The 11,830-nt window shown below is 40.1% G+C and overlaps 1 protein-coding gene across 1 annotated transcript; it reads left to right on the top strand.

Moving 5' to 3' along the window:
* The first annotated feature begins 240 nt into the window (after positions 1-240).
* cdc5l (CDC5 cell division cycle 5-like (S. pombe)) lies at positions 241-10,715 on the top strand. Its single transcript, XM_062430173.1, has 19 exons — positions 241-412; positions 2,240-2,343; positions 2,558-2,719; positions 3,065-3,192; positions 3,533-3,632; positions 3,963-4,089; positions 4,197-4,288; positions 4,841-4,985; positions 5,404-5,595; positions 5,731-5,879; positions 5,976-6,147; positions 6,405-6,569; positions 6,721-6,801; positions 7,048-7,299; positions 7,846-7,953; positions 8,097-8,186; positions 8,924-9,055; positions 9,950-10,030; positions 10,311-10,715. Exons 1-19 carry the CDS (start codon positions 368-370, stop codon positions 10,422-10,424), a joined length of 2,439 nt encoding a protein of 812 aa, XP_062286157.1. The 5' UTR covers positions 241-367; the 3' UTR covers positions 10,425-10,715.
* Positions 10,716-11,830: the final 1,115 nt, after the last annotated feature.

Below are 11,830 nucleotides of genomic sequence, written 5' to 3'. Positions count from 1 at the left end.
TACCGTTGGCCTCCGTTTATGGTGTTAAATTTAAATTATAGTCGGGATTTTTTTAATAACCTTACTGAGATTAAACAACACAAAGAATAAACGATTTGCAGCTCATATGTATACATTTTGGGCTCTTGTTTCGCCGGTGAGAGGATACATCGAAGGGGTTACAGATTTAGACGTAACACCCACTGCTACCATAATGCATTGCGATGGACCCGTTTAGTTTCCGGTGTGGAGCTTCCGGTCCTCGCTCGCTCTGCGTTGGTTGTTGTGAAGTGAAGTGAAACTATATTATCCTCATAACTGGTTGTGAACCCGTTATATATATATCGTTTTTTACTGAAGGGGAAGGAGAGAGAAAGAAGCCGCCAAGATGCCGCGTATCATGATAAAAGGAGGCGTTTGGCGCAACACTGAGGTACGTGTAGCCACGATAGCACGATGCTAAACACTCAAAGTAAACCAATGGGGGCTGCGTTAGCACGATGCTAGCTGCGTTAGCACGATTCTAAACACTCATAGTAAACTAATGGGGGCTACGTTAGCTCGATGCTAGCTGCTAACTTAACTAGATTTTAGCCCGCGTAGCGAGTTTGTGATTGTTGTTGCAGCTTCTGTAAAGTTGTGTACATGTAAACAACACACTGCATATTCAAAGTGTAATGTTAACTGTAATTTATAACGTATTTAGTAATGTTTAGCAATGATGGAAAAACGTCATTAGCAAATATTACTGCAGAAAGGCTGCAAGATGTCAAAGAAGGGCTTCACTTTTCTTTGCAAATCTGTCCTAAAACAATAGTCAGGTACCCAAATGAACATATAAAAAAATCTTTCCTCTTTTTCATACTAGTATTAGTACTACTGCTACTACTAACAGTATTATCTCCAGTACTCCAAGTAGTATTACTATACTACCACAGGGTTCCCACAGTCATGAAATTCCTGGAAAGGTTCTCAAATTAGGATAACTGTTTTCCAGGCCTGGAAATGTTTTGGAAAGGTTTTGAATTAGGGATGGCCCGATATGATATCAAAGATAACTGATATAAGACAGGCTGAATGAACTTGGAGACCCCTCCATTTAACATGTCAAAAATCAGTAGATTCATTTAATATAAATAAACTAATCATCAATTTCTAAACTTTTAGCTTTTTGATATCTTCTAATTTGTGATCTGGGGCCAAACGCTTCCTCTGGATGTAATTATAAAATGTACCCATCATTTAGTGACATCCAAGTGTCAAAAATGAAAAAGGAAATGACATCCACTCTGTTAAAAATGATAAATACACTGTGGGCCTACCTTTATTAAACTAAAACTTAAAATTAAGTCATGGAAATGGGGATTATGGAAAAGTTATCAAAATTCATTGGTAAAAATGTGTGGGAACCCTGTATCACTACTACTACAACTACACAAGTACAAGGGTTGTTATCACAACTGCTAACAGTTAAATTACTATCACCACTATTTTACTACTACCAGGGGTAAGAAGAGTACTTGAATGTTGTACTCATGACATGAATTATATAAATATGTGAAAACACAAATAGAGGTACAAGAGTACATTTTTGAAGCTTTAGTCGCCATGAAAGGTCTTACACAGCACTTTGACCATTTTAATGAAAGAAATTCTTTCCTTAGCAAAAAGATTGTATTTTAAAAAAAAAAAAACTACAAGCAGACACAATACTTTAAGTACAATCTGCATGTTTTCCTTTTCATAATCCACCTTTTTTATGTCTGGTTTTACTTCATCGCGTTCCTGGTTTCACCCACTTTATTTTACAGTGACTTTATTTTATTACTTCTTTATTATATATTAATTAATCTTTTATTTTGGTATTCTTCATTTTTAAATGTTTATCCTACCTCTATCTCACTGCAGATTCATGAGAGTTCAGTCCTTTTTGTTGTTGTTTTACTTGTGGGTTTTTTTTCTCTTTTTTTAATATGTAAAGTACTTTGTGTTACATAAGCTTGTATGAAAAGTGCTATACAAATAAAGTTTGATTGATAGAGAATCCCTTCATAATCCCTTACAGTGTTTATTTTGGCACCTGGCTGTTGTTTTAAGACAGGAACATGTGAACCTATCCCTGAATTCAGAATAGCAATTGTGTCATCCGATGGTGATAATCAAAGTATATCTTGATTAACGTCACTGTTTATAAGATAACATGTGACTTTATTATAGAATAGGTTGCATAAAATATTTGGCTCTTTGTGTATTTATCCAGGATGAGATCCTCAAGGCAGCGGTGATGAAATATGGGAAAAACCAGTGGTCTCGTATCGCTTCCCTACTTCACCGCAAGTCTGCCAAACAGTGTAAAGCAAGATGGTGAGTCTCATACTTTGGACATAAATGTGATAATAACAGCATTTTCTAAAACATTACCTTCACTCAGGCTATTGTAGGCACAGAGGATCTAGTTTTAACCAGTAGTAACAGTTTTAAGCTTGTAGTTAATTAACTGACATTGATGAAAGAAGAGCTTCTCTTTGTGTTTGTTGTGCTCTATTGTCTCTAACGTTTGCTTTGTGTCTGCCTGCAGGTACGAGTGGCTGGATCCCAGCATCAAGAAAACAGAGTGGTCCAGAGAAGAGGAGGAGAAGCTGCTTCACTTGGCCAAGCTGATGCCGACTCAGTGGAGGACCATCGCTCCTATAATCGGACGCACTGCTGCCCAGTGTCTGGAGCACTATGAATACCTGCTGTACGGTTTCATATAACTCTGACACACATCTACACACTACATATGCCTAAAACTTATAATAAAAAGACATTTCCAAACACTGAAGACACAAGAGCATGATCCAGAAACTTAAATGACCATGTAGACTTTATTTTACTTATGTCATCGATAAGCATAATCCCTTGAGTTTTGAGCATTTCTAGATCAGTCTACAAAAGACTGAAGTACAGGCTTCACCCACAACACATTATTTATTAGATGCCAAATACAGAAGTATTTAATATAAGCTTGAACTTCATTATATGATTTACCTGTGCATATAGTTCTCTGTGCTCATGGTTTGTGTTTTTTTCTCTATGTGTTTAGAGACAAAGCAGCACAAAGAGACAATGAGGAGGAGACGGGAGAGGATCCTAGGAAGTTAAAACCAGGAGAGATCGACCCTAATCCTGAAACTAAACCTGCCAGGCCGGACCCTGTGGACATGGACGAAGGTACAGTAGCTTTTGTTTGAACTTAAACATCCAAATTAGATTTAAGTTTAGGATTTTCCATAAAATATCCACTTTTGTTTTCTCACTGTGGCCTTTTACATTTGTAGTGATGAAATCCATATGAAGAAGACACGACCACAGATATTAACATGAATATATTAATATAAATATTTCATGTATTTGTAGAATTTGGTATGCAGTAAATCATGCTAGGTTATAATAAATTAAGTTCTCTGTTACCTTTGTGGCTGGGGAAGATGGTAGCTTCATATTAACAATATTTTATGTTTTCTAAGTAAATAAACGACCTGTGTGTTTTTGTTTATCTGACCGTCTGTAGATGAGCTGGAGATGCTGTCAGAGGCCAGGGCTCGACTGGCCAACACCCAGGGCAAGAAAGCCAAGAGGAAGGCCAGAGAGAAACAGCTGGAGGAAGCCAGGTTGGACTCAGTACATGCACACACACAATTACTCTCTTTTTATTGCTCATTTATTCATGCATTTTCCATTCACTAGTTGGCTTGATGTATGAATTTGACAGTTTATTGAAAAATTTAATTTTCAGTTTTTCTGTGACTGCAATTAAACCTAATTTGTGAGCAGTCCCTGTTGCATAGCCATAACTAGTTTTTATATCAATTAGACTTTTTTTTCCTCATGCCTGATGCTCTTAGTTGTAGATCTCGGGTTGTTAAAGCCTATAAAATTATTGACAAGTACCAAAAAAAAAACGTAGGCATAACTGAGTTTCTCGTCATATCCTCCTGCAGACGGTTGGCTGCTCTGCAGAAGCGCAGAGAGCTGAGAGCAGCAGGAATCGATGTTCAGAAGAAGAGGAAGAAGAAGAGAGGAGTGGACTACAACGCTGAAATCCCATTCGAAAAGAAACCCGCATCAGTAATTATCATTGATTGTTTTGCTCATTTGAACAGAATCCACAACACCAGCACAGAGTCTTTTTGAGCTCAACACGTTATTAATTGTTTCCTTTTGTTTACTTTAAGGGTTTCTATGACACTAGCATGGAGAATTACGACGCTCTGGAGCCAAACTTCAAACGACTCCGGCAGCAGCACCTGGATGGAGAACTACGCAAGTCAGTAACATTAAATATTATACTAACACCTCAGACATTAAAGTCTGTGTAAAGTAAGAATAAATATGTGTTCCGAGTTTGACATACCACAGAAAAGTGTGTTGTTAACCATCCTGCCAAATTTGAATGATTAAAAAAATCGCCAAATATATGAAATTAGGCTTCAAAGTTGTGTAAAAGTCTGCCTATTTCTCTGCTCCCAAACGCTGTGGGAGTGGCTGCCGAGTCCGCTGAAGCCCCGCCCCCTACCAAGTGTCACCTGTCAATCAAAGTCACCACCTCTAACCTCTAGCCCATTAAATCCTGAACACAGAAATCTTGAAACACAGTTTGTGAAGCCTAGCTCCACAATTCAAATCTAAATGGTTGAAATGCTTTTTACACCTTTTTTAGAAATATATTTATGACCTATTTAATGTGTTTAGAAGAAAATGTCTGAATTCACTTTACACGGTCTTTAACATTAAATAACACCCTCAGTTAAATGCATTCCCACTGTATGCACAGGTTTCCTCCCAGTTTTTATTCATAACACACGTTGTTTGTCTGCAGTGAACGTGAGGAAAGAGACAGGAAGAAAGACAAACAGAAGATTAAGAAGAAGAAAGAAAGCGATCTGCCGTCTGCCATCCTGCAGACCAGCGGAGTGGCCGAGTTCACCAAGAAACGCTCCAAACTGGTTTTACCGTCACCACAGGTAACCACTATAGACTGACACCAGGGTGCAGGTTGTACATCTTTAACTTTAATGTCCGATAAATCTCTCAGGACCAGCGGAGGTCATACAAACTGGACTGGTTATATAAGGCAGGATATTATAAGGAAACACTGTATGGGGAGATTTCTGTAAACAGGCTGAAGTTTGTACTGTTATCATGATAAATATCCGTCCTGCTAGAGAAGCTTTTACTACTCTACTACCTGTCATTAAATGTACATAATGGAGCTTTGCTTTAGTTTGATTTCAGGACTCATAAAAACTCCTCCGCTCTCTTTTTCCCTCCTTTGTCTTTGTATATTCTTGAAGAGGAGGTTCAAGCATCCCCTCTACATTCTTACTAATATTCTCTCCTACTTGTTATTTCTTCATATTTAATTAATCTTTCCTTTTATAGATCACTGACGCTGAGCTCGAGGAAGTCGTCAAGCTGGGTGTCGCCAGTGAGGTCGCCCGTCAGGCTGCGGAGGAGAGCGAGAGCGGCAACTCTGCCTCCTCCGCCCTCCTGTCAGAGTACAGCGTCACCAACACCATGGCGACGGGACTACGTACCCCCCGCACCCCTGCTGTCCAGGACCGGATACTGCAGGTAACACAGGCACACACCCGATCAGCATCAGTGGGACTCGAAGATTAATCACACAAAGTTTAATTTCAGATCTTTCGACAGCAGCTTTGTTTCTCTAATTAAAAAAATGTGTGTTTGTATTTTGTGTTTTCTCAGGAAGCACAGAACCTGATGGCTCTGACCAACATCGACACTCCTCTGAAGGGAGGCCTCAACACCCCGCTTCACGAGAGCGACTTCAGCGGAGTGACGCCTAAAGGCCAGCAGATACAAACACCCAACACTGTGCTCACCACGCCGTTCAGGTAACACGCTGCTCAGCCTCATATTGATCCTAATATAACAACCTACCTTTTAACTGTATATATTAATATTTGTGCTCATGTCGTCATCTCTAACAGAACTCCTGGACAAGGCCAAGGGGCGGAGGGCCTGACCCCTCAAGTCGGAGGAGCGTTGACCCCACGAGGGGCCATAACCCCCGGTTTGACCCCCGTCCGCACACCGCTGAGAGACAAACTGAATATTAACAGTGAGGAGCAACTGGCCGACCCTGCTTTTTCTAAACACCTGGTAAACACACACTTTCACTCAGTTCTGGATATATGGAGCATATAAACATCCATTTAAAAGCACTAAAAATATAAGTTTAGTTGGATATTTGTCTATTTCAGGTCATTTCTAAGAAGTAACTGAACAGGTTTTCTAATCATAAGCGATAAAATGTAATGAAGCAAAACAGAATCTGCTTATAAATATCACAAATAGACATTATGTAATTAAAACAAATACCTGCAGACTTATTATCACCGTCTTTCTCTGTCACACAGCAAAGAGAAAACCTGCAGCAGCTGAGACAAGGCCTCTCGTCACTTCCTGTTCCCAAAAACGACTTTGAGATCGTCCTCCCCGAAAACGCAGAGAAAGAGCTCGAAGAAACCGAGGCGGAGACCGGGTTCGTAGAGGATGCGGCCGACATACAGGCACGCAAGCAGGTAGGTGTATCCCGCATGCACAGAGACACACGTGCAGAATTTGTACTTTCTGTAGAGCTTGTCACACTTACATTTACTGTGTGTGTGTGTGTGTGTGTGTGTGTGTGTGTGTGTGTGTGTGTGTGTGTGTGTGTGTGTGTGTGTCTCTCAGGCCGTGCGGGATGCAGAGAGAGAGAAGGAGCTGAAGCTGCGACACACTTCTGTTCAAAGAAGTCTCCCCAGACCTACCGAGGTAACGAACACAAACACACATAAATATATAAATGGTTTGATCAATTTCACATCATGTTAAAATGTCATCAGTGTTTCCAGGTCCTCTTATTTAAATCACAGGCAGCAGAAACCTTCATCTTTCAGTGATAAACTAAAGTTCCTAAAAGCTGCTGCAGATTTGATGTCATAGCTTGATTTGTACAGTGCTTCACTTAGGACACGTATTAGCGTGTTGATACCAGTTTGTTCCTCTCCGTGTCTCCAGGTAAACGAGTCCGTCCTCCGCCCCGGCTCCATGGACCCGCTGGCCGACCTCCAGCTGGCAGAGGAGCTGATCAAACAGGAAATGATCACCATGCTGCACCACGACTGCCTGCACCACCCGTCGGCCAACGCCGGCAGCCAGATGCAGCGCGGCAAAGCTCGAGGTCCCGCCTCCACGTCCAACAACGCCTCACACATCTCGTACCTGGAATCACACTCCTACAAACCCGTCAGCACAGAGGAGATGGACCAGGTAACACACACACACACACCATTGATGTTTTACTTTAATATGCTTATACACTATATTTTACTTAAAAATGACTGCAACTAAGGATTATCTAATGATCGATTATTGTCTTGATTCATTGTTCTGTCTATAAAATGTTATAATTTAGTTAAAATGTAATGTTATAATTTCCTAAAGTCAAAGTTAAACCTTTTTAAAGGTCTTGTTTTGTCCATATAAGAGTCCAAACCCCAAAGATACTCAGTTTATTATCATGTAAAAGCAAAGAAAAGCATTAAAATGTCTTGGTTTTTGGCATATTTTGCAGAAAAAATGACTTAAATGATTATTGAAACTGTTATTTATCTTTTTGTCAACTGATTTATTTCACTAAACGTTGCAGCTCTAGTTTGATGATAATGTTTAAGGTTAACTAACAGTGTGTGTGTGTGTGAGATACTGTGACAGTGATCAGTGTCTTAATAACTGTATAACCTGTGTGCCGGTGTATTTTATATAAGAAGTGGTTGTTCATGACGCTGCATACCTGTGTGACGTGTGAATAAACAGGCTAAGTTGATACTGGCAGCAGAAATGGAGGTGGTGAAGGGAGGAATGGGCCACGGAGATCTCAGCATGGAGGCCTACAGCCAGGTGTGGGAGGAATGCTACGGACAGGTGAGCATCAGTCTGTCATCAAGGACTTTCAGCAGCTACATTTCTCCTCACATTAAAAAACACTACCTTTTTTTGTAAATAAATGTTTTTTCAGCTGCTCTCTCTCTCTCTCTCTCTTTCTCTCTCTCTCTCTCTTCCTGCAGGTGTTATATCTACCAAGTCAGAACAGATACACCAGAGCTAACCTGGCATCAAAGAAAGACCGAATTGAAAGCCTGGAGAAGAAACTGGATGTGAGAAAGCACACAAGACACACAAAGAATGATAATACACACAGATTTGTCCTTTTTTGAAGCAGCTATATCTGTTAAAACCAGGCAGGGAGTTCCGGTCCTCTGAAATGAGGCCAACGCGGAAGTAACTTAAAACTGCATTCTATCAAAAGGCCACCAGGGGGCGACCGTTTTGGTGTCAAAAGGACTTCCGTCTCTATACAAGTCAATGGAGAATTCACCAACTTCTCACTTGATTTCTAACCTCAGTAAACGTTTTCAAAATGTGTTTATGGTCTCAATCGCTAGTTTAAAGCCTTCTTCAATGCAGTATGATGTTCATTTGGGACATTTTGGCCTCCCTGATTTTATATGTGACGATAAAGCAGGGTATGCATTAGGGCGTGGCTACGTCGTGATTGACAGGTTGATTGGTTCACAGGTTCAGGAGGGCGCCTCATGCTCCTCCTGATGCCCATATAAGTAGAATCCCTGTTTTTATTTTACCCAGCATGCACCGGAAATGTTCAAGATGGCGCTGCCAAGATCCGATACTATTCGCTTCCAAGCAGCAGTCCACAAACCAATGGGTGACGTCACGGATGTTACGTCCATTTTATATACAGTCTATGGTTAAAACTCTGCACCCGAGAGACCAAATGTCCCAAACTCAGACTTAGAGGTCTATAAAATGAAAATACTGTGATCTAATCATTACCATAACACTGAGGTCCCTGTGTATCTCTCTCTCTTCGCAGGTGAACCGCGGTCACATGACAGCCGAGGCTCGCAAAGCAGCTAAACTGGAGAAGAAACTCAAAATCCTCCTGGGAGGGTTTCAGTCCAGAGCGCTGGGCCTACTGAAGCAGCACGGTGAACTCTGGGAACAGGTAAGAAACACGAGTGTCTATATCTGAGTTTCTACAGTCTGAAGACGGGGATATTTGTCTTTTTTCTCCAGAGAGATGCAGTTAGCTGTAGACTGTAGCTATTGAACATAGTACAGCATTTAGCAGCTTAATAGCCAGATATTTACCCCAGGAGTTGGTAGAGAGTAAAAACAGAGCTAAAAGAGAGTGAATATTAGACCTACATTCAGCAGCAACTTCAAATGAATTATAATGTTGCTCCATAACTGCTGGATGTGGAAATAAACAACTAATCATTAAAAAGTTAAACAAATAAAGTGGCCAAAAAAATCTGTTAATGTAGGTTTAACAACATATTTTAGACTAATTCTTTAAGGTAAAACTTGAAAGGGATGGTTCGCACTTTTTGAAGCAGGGTTGTATGTGACACTTATCCATAGTCAGTGTATTAGCTGCAGTAGATGGCGAACCACAACCCCCAAAATTGGAGAAGTAGACATGGAAGTTAAGCAACTGTGGACGGGGCTGGCAGCAAAATATATTTTAACCACCTAAAAAAAAATCAACATCAGTTTAATACTGATTTTATATTATTTTATACGCTATGTTTAGAATATTTTCACAGCTTTACTTCACTGCCTTTTCCTCAGGCGCTACATTTTCTCAACCATAGATGTACAAATTGTGCTTCAGATCAGCTGTTTGGGTCAGGAAGTGCTGCTGCTTCTGTTACTTTTACTAATATTAAATAAAAAATATTAAACATTGACCAAATATCAAGTGAAATGAACTCCTGACTAGGTTGTAAACACTTCCTCTGCAGGCTGTAGTAAATATATTAATATCTAAGACACTGTTATGACTGTTATTGTACGGTAAAGATGATCATGGTGTTATACTCGATGTGTCCACCAGGTGGAGCAGGCGGCCACAGAGCTCCAGACCTTCAATCAGCTGAAGAAACAAGAAGACACTGCAATTCCCAGGAGACAAGCGGTAATACATTACAGATATATTTACAGTATAAGTGTGTATTTAAATGATGTGTTTGCTCCTTTTAAAACTTTTATCTCTTTTTACCTGTTTCAGTGTTTTTATGTATTTTATTATATTTTTAACCCATTTTTATTTTAACTTGCTCTACTTGTTTTTTTTCTCTAAATGTAAATGTTTATGTATGAAAGGTGCTACATAAATACAGTTATTCTATTATTATTATTATAATGATGATATAAATGATCACTTATTTAAAATTCATTCTCATCCATTTTTTTAGGCTCTGCGGGAAGACGTGGAGAGGCAGATGGAGCGAGAGAGAGAACTTCAGCAGAGATACGGAGAGCTGATCATGGACAGGGAGGCATTGATTAATAGTGCTCAAAAATACTGAGCAACACACACATTCATGCAGACATGCTACACACACACACACATTATGGAGACATTAATATAAAGCTCAAACAGCTGTTCTAAAAATCAAAACGAGTTTCCAGTTTTTCCATCCGAGTCGTCTTATTGAAACTTTTTTTGTCATTTTTCTGATTGTGGCGGAAATTCCAGAGATAAACCCCGCCGTCATGTGCTCAGTGTTGCAGTGATGTCACGGAGCTGAGTAATGAGCATACTCAGTATTCCCCATGTGTTTCTGTATTAGTGACCATTAAAGTTTATTTCAATAACAAACAAAAAAAACCTTGCAGTGAGTCTCTGTTTGGAGTTGTGTTTTTGGTGTTTGTAGCAAGCGGGGAGTTCTGGTCCTCTGAAATGATGCCAACGCGGAAGTAACTAATTGTGGATTGTTGATACCTGAAGGTTTTATACGTGTAAAACGTTCCTCGAGCAAAGATAAGTGATTTAAAACTCAGTCTGTGGGCCGAGCGGGAACTCGTGGGTGGGACCAGCAGGGGAAACACTACTGTGCATATTTAGTGGGTCGCATAATGTGGAAGCAAACCTGGAGGCTAGAAACTTTTTTGGGCATTTGTGCCCGCTGAGCAATTGTTATTGAACTGAATAGACGCCATTTTTGGTCCTGTATCCAGCTCTTATAATACATTTATGGGGAGGACATGATAGAAATTTAAGAGTAGAAAAAAAAAAAATCACCAAAGCACGATCCGTCCTCATTAAAGTGTGCAGGCCAGGCGGGGAGTTCCGGTCGTCTGAAATGATGCCAACGCGGAAGTAACTTAAAACTGCATTCTATCAAAAGGCCACCAGGGGGCGACCGTTTTGGTGTCAAAAGGACTTCCGTCTCTATACAAGTCAATGGAGAATTCACCAACTTCTCACTTGATTTCTAACCTCAGTAAACGTTTTAAAAATGTGTTTATGGTCTCAATCGCTAGTTTAAAGTCTTCTTCAATGCAGTATGATGTTCATTTGGGACGTTTTGGCCTCCCTGATTTTATATGTGACGATAAAGCAGGGTATGCATTAGGGCGTGGCTACGTCGTGATTGACAGGTTGATGGGTTCACAGGTTCAGGAGGGCGCCTCATGCTCCTCCTGATGCCCATATAAGTAGAATCCATGTTTTTTTTACCCAGCATGCACCGGACATTTTCAAGATGGCACTGCTCAGATCCGAAACTGGTCCGGTTTGTAGCAGTAAAGTTTAAAGGGTCAGTTCACCCAAATCAGAACAGTAGTTTTCCCTCTTTTCATCCAGACATGCAGATAGCTTCAAGAAACCTCTCATCTAAACAAAATTACTACATTAAGAAACCAGAAACTGATCTTTTTGTAAAGGAAAATCAGTGATGTAAAACTTAAAATGTATCTTTAATGATGTTAA

Source organism: Scomber scombrus, chromosome 12, assembly GCF_963691925.1.
Source record: "Scomber scombrus chromosome 12, fScoSco1.1, whole genome shotgun sequence".
Lineage (NCBI taxonomy): Eukaryota > Metazoa > Chordata > Actinopteri > Scombriformes > Scombridae > Scomber > Scomber scombrus.
Note: the sequence above shows the minus strand (reverse complement) of the source record. Positions and strands in the feature narration are given on the sequence as shown.